This window comes from Nicotiana tabacum, chromosome 19 (assembly GCF_000715075.1).
Source record: "Nicotiana tabacum cultivar K326 chromosome 19, ASM71507v2, whole genome shotgun sequence".
In the NCBI taxonomy this organism is placed as follows: Eukaryota; Viridiplantae; Streptophyta; class Magnoliopsida; order Solanales; family Solanaceae; genus Nicotiana; species Nicotiana tabacum.
Window position 1 is genome coordinate 48,834,346 of NC_134098.1, and position 13,575 is coordinate 48,847,920.

The 13,575-nt window shown below is 38.5% G+C and overlaps 2 protein-coding genes across 3 annotated transcripts; one reads left to right on the forward strand and one right to left on the reverse strand.

Moving 5' to 3' along the window:
• The first annotated feature begins 384 nt into the window (after positions 1-384).
• Positions 385-10,940, forward strand: LOC107803771 (WD repeat-containing protein WDS homolog). 2 transcript variants are annotated; one of them, XM_075237724.1, is made up of 6 exons: positions 385-1,471; positions 1,993-2,726; positions 3,654-3,755; positions 9,534-9,677; positions 9,771-10,169; positions 10,491-10,940. In XM_075237724.1, the coding sequence occupies exons 2-6, from the start codon at positions 2,079-2,081 to the stop codon at positions 10,656-10,658; spliced, it is 1,461 nt and encodes a 486-aa protein (XP_075093825.1). In that variant the 5' UTR covers positions 385-1,471; positions 1,993-2,078; the 3' UTR covers positions 10,659-10,940. The 2 variants fall into 2 exon arrangements, with proteins under 2 accessions (XP_075093825.1, XP_075093824.1); XM_075237723.1 differs by having other exon boundaries at positions 9,534-10,169.
• Positions 10,941-11,729: 789 nt separating this feature from the next.
• On the reverse strand, positions 11,730-12,186 carry LOC107791839 (uncharacterized). The gene is made up of 2 exons (XM_016613977.2): positions 12,071-12,186; positions 11,730-11,952 (listed from the first exon to the last, which is right to left on the reverse strand). Exons 1-2 carry the CDS (start codon positions 12,184-12,186, stop codon positions 11,730-11,732), a joined length of 339 nt encoding a protein of 112 aa, XP_016469463.1.
• Positions 12,187-13,575: the final 1,389 nt, after the last annotated feature.

Consider the following 13,575-nt stretch of genomic DNA (forward strand, 5'->3'; position numbering starts at 1 on the left):
GTATATTTTTTGTATAGTCACAGTCTATTTTGTATATTTTTTGTATAGTGACAATCTATTTAGTATATATTTTATATAGTGACAGTCTATTTAGTATACTTTTTGTATAGTGACAGTCTATTTTGTATATTTTTTATATAGTGACAGTCTATTTTGTATAATTTTTATATAGCGACAGTCTATTTAGTATATATTTTGTATAGTGATAGTCTATTTTGTATATATTTTGTATAGTGATAGTCTATTGTATATAAATTGTAAGTGGCAGTCTATTTAGTATATTTAAGTATAGTGATAGTCTATTTTGTATAGTGACACTTAAAAAATCCACTGTCACTCTTTACAAAATATATACAAAAATTATACAAAATAGACTGTTACTATACAATTTATATACAATAGACTTGTTATTCCAAATTTAATTTAAGTGCGTTACTATTTTTAAATTTTCAGAGCAAAATCTGAAATCACTTTGCATAGTTCTAGGATAAATCTGAAACAAAGCCCTAGCATCACTGTATCGGTCGGCACGATACATAGCACCGATGATAGCATTACACGTGAATACAGTCGACCGTGTGTTTGAGAAAACGACGTGACGAGCAACGACAGTTGCGGATTCCAAATCCCCGATGCGAATAATAGACTATAAGGCGATTGTGAAGGCTAAGCCGGTGGGCGCTCAGTGCCGACGTGGTGTCGGGAAGGCGGGAACGAGGGTTGTTAGGTGAAGGCGGTCCCCTCGGGAGTGGATCACGACAGAGGGCGTTGATTGGTGGTTCAATACGGAGGCGGCGCTTGCGACGGCGGCGTTCGGCATTGGTTTCTTCGGCTGAGAAAAATATGTATGATCGCTGAGGGAGAAGGAAGTCGGGGTTTTGAGGAGGTGGTGGTTGTGGTGTTGGGTGAGGATGAACGGATAATGTGATTTGAATTCTGACAGCGGCGGAGGAACGACGGAGAGAGCGGAGGAGGATGCCATAGAGAGGGGGAAGAGTGGCAGTGGTCTTGGGCTGGCCCTTTAATTAGTTTTAGGTTATTAATTGTATGATTTATTTTGTGGCTACCTATTGTCATTAATTTTTCCCGGATAGTTACAAATGAAGTTTGCTCTTGTGCATTCGCCCTCCACCTTCTTGTTTATGGCCCACTTGAAGTCGGTCCAAGAAGTAGTAGCATGGCCCCATGTCTGAGAGGTCCAATGGACGGCCAGTGAGTCCCGTAAAACCAAAAAGTATATAACGACGTCGTTGACAGACTCTGGAAGTAGCTACCATCCATCCACGTGTTCCCCTGCTTAAGTGATCTTTTGTCTTTGCTGCCTTGTTTTGTCTTCAATACAATTACGATTTAATCTTTTCGATCCTCTCTCTACATTCACTAGACTAGATTCCCCATTCTTAGCCTGTTATTCTTAATACCGTCATTACTGATTCCAGTTAAGCAGTTGCACTTTTTGAATTTTCATCAGGTACATATTTTATTTTCTTTGCCCCCTTCAGTTTTTTTTTTTTGATGAAGTAATCTTTGCCCCCTTCAGTATGCCCATTTCTTCGGTGTTAATTATTTGCAAATCAGTATTTTCTTCGATTTCAACAACTTAGACATACTAAGTTGGAAATGTCTTCGTTTACTTTATTTTTTAATTGGTTTCGTAAAATGGTGGGCGGAAGTTCTTTTCATAATGGGTTTGCAGCTGGTCTACAAGTGAAAAAAGGGTAGCTTTAGAAATTGGGTGTTAGTTAATTGTAAATCAACCTTGTTCTGTTCTTTCCGTTACTTATTACGCTTTTCTGCATCTTCTTGTAGTGCTTCTGAGTGTTTCTTGTATTGCTGGATCATATATTCTTGTTCTTGGATGAACTTAACCTCAGTTGCTATTCAACAATTTGATGGCATACTTAGTTGAAGATTCTTTGTTTACCTTATTCCATTTATCTCTGGCTAACTTTAGTGGTTCATTTCTGATTTGGGTTTCTAAATTGGTGGCAGCACATTTTCTCGAGTTTTCAGTGGGTTACAAGTGGAAAATAGGGTAGTCTTTTAGAATGTAACTGGTTGTTGAGGCTGTTCCAATCATGGAGAATCCGTTGGAGAATCTTGGGTCAAAACACCTAATAAAGAAGCATGAATTTGTGAGGATCATTATTCAGTGTCTCTATTCTTTAGGCTACAGAAAGTCTGCTGTTTCTTTGGAATCAGAATCTGGGATTGCCTACAAATCTGATGAACTTGAGTCCCTCGAGTCGCATATTCTTGATGCTAATTGGGATGCGTGTATTGACTGCCTTAATAGACTTAATGGCTTGACCAATGAGACAAGAGCGTCGGCTTTGTTTCTTGTTCTCAAACAGTGTTTGTTAGAGTATTTGAATCGTGGGGACGACTCTTCAGCTTTGGAAATCTTACAGAAACAGATATCTGGTTTACAAGTGGCGAAAGAGAAGGTTCATAAGCTTGCTTTTGGATTTCTCTCCTTGAAGGAGTTGGGGTTGGGTAAGGTAGATCTTGATGTTATTTCTAATTTGCGAAATTTTTTGCTGATGGAACTTGAAAAAGTACTGCCGCCACCCATTACATTGCCCGAACGAAGATTAGAGTACTTGGTTGAAATGGCTGTATGGTCGAAGATAGATAACTGTGTGTATCATAATTCAGTTGATGCAATTTCACTCTACGAAGATCACCATTGTGATGGAAGTCAGTTTCCAACAAAGACCACTCAGGTGAGCACTGAGAGGACCATGTATTGCCATAGTTTTTGAAGATTGCATCTGATCTTAAAAGTATAATGTTATCTTAAGTTACTTTCATTTTGATCCATTAATATTTTTGCTCAATAGGATATCAGATTGTCACGCTTATTGACTTACAGTTCAATAGCTTAATTTTTACTTGCCATTTTAACCCTGAAAGTAAACCTTCAATAGCTCAAAAGTGGTTCTACTGCTACCTTATTGCTAATCTTGGAAAAATTGTTTTGCAGAATACCAAAATTGAAAAGGAAAGTAGGACGGTTATATGGGATAATTTCATTAATTCCCAAGTGATACACTAGGATATTTGAACTAGTTTGCCCTACTTTTGGGCTCCTTTCTCTGTTGACCTGAAAGGGCTTGACAGAGGGCTAACACAGTGTATCTAAGATGTAACTTAGCTCGTAATGAAGTTCTTTTTCCAGTGCTATAATTTGTTATTTTAGATAAGTTTGGAAAGATCCAAGACTAAAGAAGCCACATTCCCAGCAGTGCTGTGTATCCTGAAAAGGCCATTTACTTATTTCATTAATTTTACTATCTTTTGTTGTGAATGTCGGATCATGGTCTCAAATAAACTTCCGACATATAGGCAAATTTGTAGAATGTTAGTAGCCTCGCAATTCTGTGGCAAATATTGCTTTATGACTTGCTAATTATCTAGTCACAATGAAATTGCGAATGCTATTAATGGTTTTCTATTATAGTTTTTTTTAAAAATTTATTTGATAAGGAATGGTTTTCTATTCTAGAATCGCTTAATCTGTGTGGAGTTAATGAAGATTGGACTTATCACACCGTGATCATGAGTAGTTTCTCTCATTACTAAATTGTTGTCATTGTTCGTCTAGCTTCTCTCTAGGAGAGACGTGTTTAATGTCTTTATCACTGTTGCAGATTCTGACTAACCACAGGAATGAAGTCTGGTATGTGCAGTTCTCGAACAATGGAAACTACTTGGCATCATCATCAAGTGACTGCACGGCCATCATATGGAAGGTGTGTTTCATAATATCACAATTAAGTTTGCTATGCTAGTCTTAAAACTCCAGGAGTTTACTCCTACTGCCAATTTGGGTTATTCCTGTAAATTGCTTAGTTGTGCTGTTGAAAAACTAAACCTAAATCATGGATAGAGGATATACTTGTTAAGGATCACTCCCCTGCAGCTTTGAAACTCCATAAGCTAGGAATTTGTCGAGTTAACCTATTTACGTTGTTTGAGTAAGTGCTTTCATGGAATAAGCAGGAGAAATTTATTCATGTCTTTTTGCAAGATGAATTAGAATTAGAGTAATAAGATTGAATGAAACCAAATTAAACAGAAAAAGTTACTTATTCTGCTTTCTAGATAAATGCTACCAAGAAATCCATGTCTTAGTTGCAGGTCCTTTATGCATTCTTAAAAGCCTATATAAGAAACTTTTTTTTCTTTGGTCAATTGAATCTTTTATCAAGAAATTGTACTCTGAGTGAATTTAGGTTGTTCACTTGACTGTTACTAGCAGGAAATAATCTAGTCAAGATTCTTTTTCTGAGGAGAAAGGTAGGGAAGTGGTTTCCTAGGTTGCGCGGACTTTTCAAGATGCTGTCGCACCCGTGTTAGATCGTCCAAAAATACACTACTTTTGAAGGATCCGACACGCACCCGACACCATCTTTGGAGAGTCCGAGCAACATAGGACTGGTTTCCAGGTTTATGCTTCGGCTAAAGAATTTACCTGTCCTCCGCTATAATTCTTTTTAAAAAAATTATAGCCGCAAAATCCTAAATGAACACCATCTATCAAAAAGAAGTTAGTTCTCTCTCTCTCTCTGTGTGTGTGTGTGTGTGGGGGGGGTGAATTTAGGTTGTTCACTTGACTGTTACTAGCAGGAAATAATCTAGTCAAGATTCTTTTTCTGAGGAGAAAGGTAGGGAAGTGGTTTCCTAGGTTGCGCGGACTTTTCAAAATGCTGTCGCACCCGTGTCAGATCGTTCAAAAATACACTACTTTTGATGGATCCGACACGCACCCGACAACATCTTTGGAGAGTCCGAGCAACATAGGACTGGTTTCCAGGTTTATGCTTCGGCTGAAGAATTTACCTGTCCTCTGCTATAATTCTTTTAAAAAAAATTATAGCCGCAAAATCCTAAATGAACACCATCTATCAAAAAGAAGTTAGTTCTCTCTCTCTCTCTGTGTGTGTGTGTGTTTGATAGATGGTGTTCATTTAGGATTTTGCAGCTATAACTTTCTTATAAAGAAAATAAAGCCTTATTTCTTTAGTAGCTTAATGGACCGGGGATGTGAATATGTTGGAGTGGTTATTCCATACCCCAGCTTCAAATTGAATGATGATTTATGATGGCTAAGTACAAAATTAAAGAGACTGAAGTTGGAAGACTGAATACGTATAACTAAAGAAAAAGATTACGTACTCATTTACTTAGCAATTATCACCGGAAAATGAGAGTATCATCTATCTTCGATATAGCCTTAAAACTATCAAGTAGGATGAAAATCCAAAGTTGGTAGTTATCAGCAAACATAGGCTTATAATTTGACTATTCCACCTATTACCTCCTATCTCCCACCGACACAGGTACCTAGTACTCTACTTACCAAGGTTTATGTATATGAGAAGAAATCATACCTAGCATTTTTTTATCAGGTAAGATGGAATTCCACTAAAATTGCATCCAGTAGGTGCTGAACATTACATGTTGGTGAACCACCAAAAAGAAGAGTTAGCTCCTGAACAATGATATTATACCTAGCGTTTTTTGCCTCTGCTAGGATTTGGACCCTGGTTCCCTATAGTTTATATTCCACATTATTGACCGCTAGATCACAATCTTGGGTGCACATAGTTTTATAACTAAATCTCAGGAGGGAGAGGGGAAGTTCTCAATCCTGCGTTGGATAATAGGTTCAGTGTAATCCAATCTAAAGGTAGTTGCCACAATTTAGTTTCCCACTTAGCTAAATGTTAAAGTCTGACTTGCAAATTTTGCTAGCATACTCATGAGGAAATATTTTAGAGAACACGTAAATGATACTTGGCAATAAATTTTTAATTGTATGTCTCCTTAGAACTTATTTCTTTCGATAAAGATTCTTTTGTGTTTTTTTTGGAGGGGGGGGGGGTTAAGCTGCATCTCATAGGTGTATCTTGAATTGCGACGACTAAGTTGCAGAATTAACATTTTGTCAAGCAATAAAGTGCAACTTTTCCAGCAAATTCGTGCTCTCAAGTTGCCTAAATAGGGCTACATTGGTGCACTCATAGACGAGGATGGCAAAGTATTGATGGACGAGGCACTTATTAGGAGAAGATGGGAGACATACTTCCATAAACTGTTGAACGAGGAGGGGGATAGACGCATTGTGTTGGGTGAGTTGGAGCACTCCAAGAGTCGGCGGGATTTTGGGTACTGTAGACGGATTACGGTAGAGGAGGTGGAAGGGGCGATGCATAAGATGTGCAGGGGCAGAGCGACGGGGCCAGACGAAATTCCGGTGGAATTCTGGAAGAGCGCGGGGCGAGCAAGTTTGGAGTGGCTCACTGGGCTGTTTAATGTTATTTTTAAGACGAAGAAGATGCCCGAAGAATGGAGGTGGAGTACGATGGTTCCGCTTTAGAAGAACAAGGGTGATATCCAAAATTGCAACAATTATAGGGGTATCAAGCTGTTGAGTCACATTATGAAGGTTTGGGAGAGGGTGGTGGAGGCCAGGGTGAGGAGGTGCGTGTCTATTTCCGAGAATCAGTTTGGATTCATGTCGGGGCGTTCGACTACGGAAGCGATTCATCTGGTAAGGAGATTAGTGGAGCAGTACATGGAGAGGAAGAGGGATTTGCATATGGTGTTTATTGACCTTGAGAAAGCGTACGATAAAGTCCCGAGGGAGGTCCTGTGGAGGTGTTTGGAGGTTAGCGGCGTTCCGTTAGCGTACATCAGGGTGATTAAGGAAATGTATGATGATGCTAAGACTCGGGTAAAGACTGTGGGTGGTGACTCAAAGCATTTCCCTGTGGTGATGGGGTTGCACCAGGGATCGACTCTTAGCCCGTTTTTATTTGCCTTGGCGATGGATGTACTGTCGCGACATATCCAAGGGGAGGTGCCTTGGTGTATGCTATTTGCCGATGATATAGTGTTGATTGACGAGACGCGAAGCGGAGTTAACGTCAGGTTGGAGGTTTGGAGACAGACCTTGGAGTCTAAAGGTTTCAAACTGAGTAGAACCAAGACAGAATACTTGGAGTGCAAATTCAGTGACGGGACCCATGAAGCAGACGTAGAGGTAAAGCTTGATGCTCAAGTTATCCCCAAGAGAGCGAGTTTTAAGTATCTCGGGTCTATTATCCAAGGTAACGGGGAGATTGACGAAGATGTCGCACATCGCATCGGAGCGGGATGGATGAAGTGAAGGCTCACTTCCGGTGTTTTATGTGATAAGAATGTGCCGCCAAGACTTAAGAGTAAGTTTTATAGAGTGGTGGTTCGATCGGCTATGCTGTATGGGGCTGAGTGTTGGCCAGTCAAGAACTCCCACGTGCAGAAGATGAAAGTAGCAGAGATGAGGATGTTGAGATGGATGTGTGGGTGTACCGGGAGAGATAAGATTAAGAATGAAGCTAGAGTGGGAGTAGCATCCGTGGAGGACAAGATGCGGGAGTCGAGGCTGAGATGGTTTGGACATGTTAAGAGAAGAAGCATTGATGCTCCTGTTAGGAGGTGTGAGAGGTTGGCCATGGAGAGTTTGAGAAGAGGTCGAGGTAGGCCTAAGAAGTACTGGGGAGAGGTGATTAGACAGGACATGGCGTTGCTTCAGCTCACTGAGGACATGACCCTTGATAGGAGGGTGTGGAGGTCGAGGATTAAGGTAGAAGGTTAGTGAGCAGTTTTTAGTTGTTCACCGATAATCTTAAAAAACGCACGTCCCTTCATATTCTTAGATTTTTATTACGTTATGTGGTTTTGTTTGCCTCAGGTATTGTATTCCCTGTTGCTATTATTTGGCACTCCCTTCGTTCCAATTTATGTGAACCTGTTTGATTGGGCACGGAGTTTAAGAAAAAAATGAAGACTTTTGAAATTTGTGGTCCTAAACAATTCAAAAAGGGGCCCAGAATATTTGTGTGGTTATAAAAGCTTCTCATTAAGGATAGAATTGTAAGTTTAAGCAAAATTGTTTCCAAATTTAGAAAGGGGTCATTCTTTTTGGAACGGACCAAAAAGGAAATAGGTTCGCATAAACTGGACCGGAGGTAGTTCTACTTATCCTTTATCTCTCCCTTTTTCTTTTCTCTTCCTTCTTTCTTCCTTCCTTGCTTTCCTCTTCTTTTTCTTACCCTTCCTGAGCCGAGGGTCTATTGGAAACAACCTCTCTACCTGCATTAGGTAGGGGTAAGGTCTGCGTATAGACTACCCTCCCCAGACCCCACCTGTTGGGAACATACTGGGTTTGCTGTTGTTGTTGGTGGTGCACTCATAGCTGGTCAATCTGTTGTCCTGAAATTTTGAGGTGTTAGAGCTAAGTGTTCCCGTTATATTCTAATTTTCAAGTAAAGCTTGACAGCAGTCATGTGGCCAGTGGAAAGGCAGAGATAAGTCTTACGATCAATCTTAAAGTGATCAAGCATTACCAGCATTATGAAGCTAAACTTTGATTTATGTATGATTATATTCCTTTTGTGCCATATAACAATCCTAGGCACTAAGGCTGAAAATAGTGTTGGATGGTTCCTATATCCCGTCCCTCTACCATAAATTGGTTGGCCGGGTTAGCTTAACGGAAATTGTTAAGGACAAATTTAGCAGCCAATACAAATGGGTCGAAGAATGTTGACCGTCATGTGCTTCGTAAAGGGATGGACCCCAAAGACATTGGAAAGACATCAATAAGGCTAAATTATTTTAGATCTTGTCGTTGTTATTATTATAAGAATAATAATCATTAACATTAATTTTCAGCAGAAACAATAACATTGCGCTTATGATTCCATGAAGACCTTCTTCATCAGGAATAAGTAGACTTCTCAACCTTTTCTTAGTGCATGTACTTTGTAACATTGTTAGACGTATGTCACAGTCATGTGACTGATCCGAACAGATTTTGGGAGACATGACATCTAGTTTTGATATTTCTGACAGTAACTAAGCATTTGGTTTATAAGTATCCTTGGTGATTGTGTACATATGGCTTGGTCAAGATATTTTGTCTTAAACCATGGATAATTTCTCTTAGATTCTGATAAATTGCTATTTGAATTGACGGTGGCCTGTGTGACACTTTATCTCTGTAAAACCTATAAACTTACAAGCAGTGCTTTTAAAAGCCATCACTTTCTCGGCTTGCCGCCTAAAGTGATGAAACAATGCGAAACAAGGGGTTACCGCTTCATGGGTGAAGCCATGCGCTTTAGAGAAGTTTGCGCTTCAAATACTATAGCACAAAATGATTCAAAGAGAATCCGTCGCTTTCTTTGAATCATCAACTTTTTTGGAGTTGGATTAATATCAGCGTTAATGTATATTAGATGCTAAAGTTAGTTGCATTTTTATTGTACTAAATTCATAGATTTTTTATATTTTTAATTTCAAACCGACGGATTTTTTTTGGCACTTTTGCTTTTAAAAACGCTTTGATTTCACGGGGATACAGCAAGTTTCTGGGATGAGGGTTAATGATCGTGTACAACATAACTATTAGCTCATATTCTCAAGGCTACAAGATTTTGATTGACCATTATTTCCTGAGTTGGATTGATTATTACTTTCAGGTACTGGATGATGGGAACCTGACCCAGAGACATGTGCTGCAGAGCCACAAAAAGCCAGTTTCTTTTGTAGCATGGAGCCCTGATGATACAATGTTGCTAACCTGCGGGAACATGGAAGTGCTCAAGCTCTGGGACGTGGAAACAGGTACATGCAAGCACACATATGGCGGTGATGGTTTCATTGTCAGCTCTTGTGCTTGGTTTCCTGATTCTAAGCGATTCGTCTGTGGCAGTTCGGACCCTGAAAAAGGCATATACATGTGGGACTGTGAGGGTAAGGAGATCAAATCGTGGAGAGGGCAGCGGATGCCGAAGGTTTTAGATCTTGCTGTTACACCTGATGGAGAAAAACTTATCAGCATATTTTCTGACAAAGATATCCGAATATTGAATGTGGGGACAGGTGCTGAACGTGTGATTCCAGAGGAGCATCCAATCACATCCCTTTCGTTATCAGGGGATGGTAAATTCTTCATAGTAAACCTTAATAGTCAAGAGATTCATATGTGGGATGTTGCAGGCGAGTGGTTTAGCCCCATGAAATATAAAAGCCACAGACAACATAAGTACGTGATACGCTCCTGTTTCGGAGGATTGGATAGCACTTTCATTGCCAGTGGTAGTGAAGATTCAAAGGTATGCTTGTTCTTTAATCCCCACCATCAAAAGAAGAAAAAAATAATACTACAAATAAGCATGAAATTCCAGAACTTCAAACTTTAATGTGAATGATTTGTTGGAGACTACTTTTCTTTAAGCTTAATAGTCTCATGCCATATGTTGGCCTTTTGTCCTAGACTGCATTTTTTGCAGCAAAGGCGAGCACACACTGTTTGCGAAGTAGCTACATCATATCTATGCATGATTCAGCATATTATTTTTCATGCCGATATTTGGTAGAGCCAATTCCTTCATTTTGTATATCGATGCAAGGAAATGATGTTTGAGTTGTAACAGGTGTATATATGGAATCGTCGAGGTTCAAAGCCTATTGAGATCTTGTGTGGCCATACAATGACTGTGAACTGTGTGAGCTGGAATCCTAAAAGGCCTCATATGTTAGCTTCAGCGAGTGATGATCAAACTATTCGCATATGGGGGCCTAACGTTCAAAGTAGACAGTAATGAGTAAGCTGTTGTATGTAAATGGGATTTTTTCTCAGTTGAGATTTTCGTTTGCCATGTAAATCTGATAGTTTTCCACTCAATATTTTTCCAAATTTTGGCGTGTCGATCCCCTGTAAATTGCCACGGTTGATTTTTTCCCCTATCCCTTCCAATAGGGTAGGTAGTGAGAAGAATTTTGAATCCTTGTATTTGTACAAGGGCAGGATTGATTTCCCACCCTGCTCCATTTTGGATGCTAATAAGTTCCACTTTTATAATGAAGAGTATGAACTATGAAGACGTTGGTTAGCCTATGAAATGCTGGGGAAATTTCTCCCTTTATTTTTCTTCTTTACACAGTTTCATGAAATCAACAATCTGGAAGCGATTTTTCTGTCTCAGTTGAAGTTTGTAAATTGTAGTTTCATTTGATGAAGAAGTGGCGAAACTGCATCCCCATTTCTTTAAAGTGTTCTCAATCAACGCGAGTACTACTACTATTTTCCTTTCCAAACTTGTACTTCCTTTCATAGTTGTACTAGTGTTATCCTCTTGTTTCACTTTTTAGATCGTTATTATTACTGGTTTTATTTTTTCCAGCAGTTATTACTATTTCGCTTTCCGTAGTTTATTATCATAACTAACGTTTACAAGTTCCGTAAGGTAAGTTTGTTGTACATTTCATATGCACTTACTGGGGATTTGAAATTCAGACAATTATGCGACTAGGTGAGAGCTATGTTCATGCAGCAATTTAAAACAATAAAAATATATTCTATAGTAGCAAACTCAAGCCCATCAATTAAATGTTAATTTGATTCACCAGCTGCACCATACACCTTATTCAAGCAAAAATCATCTTTGTTGATAAAGGGTAATGTGCTTATCTGATATGATATAAATATGAAGGAGTTGACCAGTCAAAGAAACATTTTAAAGTTTTCTTCTTTTTAGGAAAAGGAGATACCAGTGTAGAGTTAAAATAGAAATTGTAGTGTTTGCAGGCTACTACACAAGGAGGTTTACCCGGTGCGCATCAAGTGTAGCGGTCGCGGGTTTCCTCCTAACAAAAAATAATAATATCAAGGTTTAGGAGGATGAAGAAGAATCAAACTTGTAGTGTTTATCAACAGCAACAGACACATCCCAAGTACAACTAAGTCCTTTGGGAATAATCACAAGATCCCCTGCTCCAAACTCCACTGATGTTTCTGTTGAGTTCTTTGGGTACACTTTCACTTTCCCTCTCAACAAATAACATGTCTCTTCTGCATCAAATTTTAATTGGTATTTCCCTGGTGAACAACCCCATCTGTTTATATAAATCAAATGAAGAAAAAGCAAAACTCATGAGTCTAATAAATTACTTCTTTAATGAAATAGAGACAACAAAAGTTATATATAAACCAATCAAGAATATATGTACTCACTTTGGCCAAGATTTTATGCCTAATTCAGAGAGTTGGGCTTCTGAAGGGTTTTCCTGGACGATGATTCTTAGATTTGATGACGAAAAAGAGTCTGAGTTGGACTGATCAGCATCCATGAGAAGAAAAAAAAAAACCAAATTAAAATTATGAAGATGAGTGATTCTTAGATTTGATGATGAAAAAGAGTCTGAGTTGGACTGATCAGCATCCATGGAAAAACTATGCGTAATCTTATAAAGTTATTTGTAAGGTAAAGGAAGAATCTTTTAAAAAGGGATGGGTGCTTTGTTCGGTTTTATATACTACCTACTTCCTTGTAATGTAGGAGTAGTAACATTCTTTGACTTATTACATCCAACCATGTCGCCTCTCGGGGTCAGAAAATAATTGGAATTTTAGCTGCTTAATTCTTGCACTGTTATTGTTATTATCTGTTGAGAAAATTTTATTATTATTATTATTATTATTATTATTATTATTATTATTATTATTATTGTTGTTGTTGTTTCTTTTTGTTGTCACCGGTAATTTCGATCTTAAATTTAAATTGGCTTGTACTTGTGGTTGCCTCAAGTTTAGATCATTTTACTTAAACAAGAGTGGGTTGCTCTAGTGGTAAGCACCGTCCACTTCCAACCAAGAGTTTGTGAGTTCGAGTCACCCCAAGAGCAAGGTGGGGAGTTCTTGGAGGGAGGGAGCCGAAGGTCTATCGGAAACAACCTCTCTACCCCAGGGTAGGGGTAAGGTCTGCGTACACACTATCCTTCCCAGACCCCACTAGTGAAATTATACTGGGTCATACGTCCTTGTTTGAGAAAAAAGAAAGAAAATGACAATGTTCTAACGTAAAAAATATCATCTCTTAAACTATTACTAGTATTTCATTGTACTAAGATATGGTTTTCGGAAACCAATCCTTGTGTAATCAGAGTCTGATAATTTTAAAACTATTCTCTTCTCTCTTTTTCTTTCTATTTTTAGCATGAACTGGAAAGATAAAAATTAGAATAAAAAAATAGAGAATCCCATTTTCATCATTACTGTATTTCTTTTTCCTTGAGATGACATTGTAAAGATTGTGAGCCCTTCCCCAAAGGAACATATCAGTAGCTAACAGATCAGTAAAAACTGATATAGATCGAGTATAGGATTCCCCTGGTCAAAAAGTTGACCAGAAAAATATAACTTTTATTTTTGTTTCCGTTCAAAGGCCAGAGAGTTAAGGAAACGTGGCAAGATTATATTAGACGATGCAAACATCCGTTTGACCAGGGTATCATGACAAGTTACAATGTTAATTTACAAGGTTTAACTTCACCTAAAAGTTAACAAATAGGAAAACGAAGTCTGAACACCTTAATTTTAGTTTTTAATTGTTTATTCTAGCATCAACGCCTTTTAGTTTTTAATTGTTCAAACGAGTAGCATGTTTCGAGTATTTTATTTAAGTGGTGGCATGCCGCATGTTCCAAGTATGAAACATTAAATTTTAAGGGGACCAAAAA